The sequence below is a fragment of the Arachis ipaensis genome, chromosome B03 (assembly GCF_000816755.2).
Source record: "Arachis ipaensis cultivar K30076 chromosome B03, Araip1.1, whole genome shotgun sequence".
NCBI classification, from domain to species: domain Eukaryota; kingdom Viridiplantae; phylum Streptophyta; class Magnoliopsida; order Fabales; family Fabaceae; genus Arachis; species Arachis ipaensis.
The window spans coordinates 109,959,086-109,959,549 of NC_029787.2; the positions used below are offsets into that span (position 1 = coordinate 109,959,086).

General features: G+C 43.8%; 1 protein-coding gene across 2 annotated transcripts in view; it reads right to left on the reverse strand.

The window, feature by feature from the left end:
• The window catches only part of LOC107630888 (ribonuclease TUDOR 1), a gene marked incomplete in the record, with an annotated part of 7,004 nt that overhangs the window by 4,609 nt on the left and 1,931 nt on the right, over positions 1–464 (reverse strand). For both annotated transcript variants that reach the window (XM_016334167.2, XM_016334168.2), the window contains 2 exon segments: positions 1–75; positions 154–360. In XM_016334167.2, coding sequence (XP_016189653.1) covers positions 1–75; positions 154–360 — 282 coding nt within the window.

Here is a 464-nt window from a genome sequence, read left to right on the forward strand (position 1 = left end):
ACTATCGGTTCTATCTGCTGTCACCTCTGACTCAACAACAGGCTCTGATGCAGCTTTCCTTCCCATTTGTGGGGACTAAATTAAGGAAAAATAGTTATTATCATGATTAACAGATAGCAGCATGGCAACACCAACAGCATTAATGGGACATACCTGAATTCCAGCAACGAAAACTTGGACAAACTGAAATTCAGGGAGCAGATAGACTCGCAGGGTACTGCCATCGCGAACCTGTTCAACAATTCCTTCCATTGGCTTGCCTTTGTTTGCAGCCAACAAACCCATAGCATCCAAGTTGCTTGGATCACCAATGGCTGAAGGTGGTAGATTTCTGATGGAGGCCTCAGCAGCACCTGGACTCTGCAATCAGCCACAAAATCATAATGAGGCATGACAAGTTTCTGTATAAGATTAGCTACAAATCACACTTCTCCATTCTTTTGTCCGTTTCCATTACATGCTAG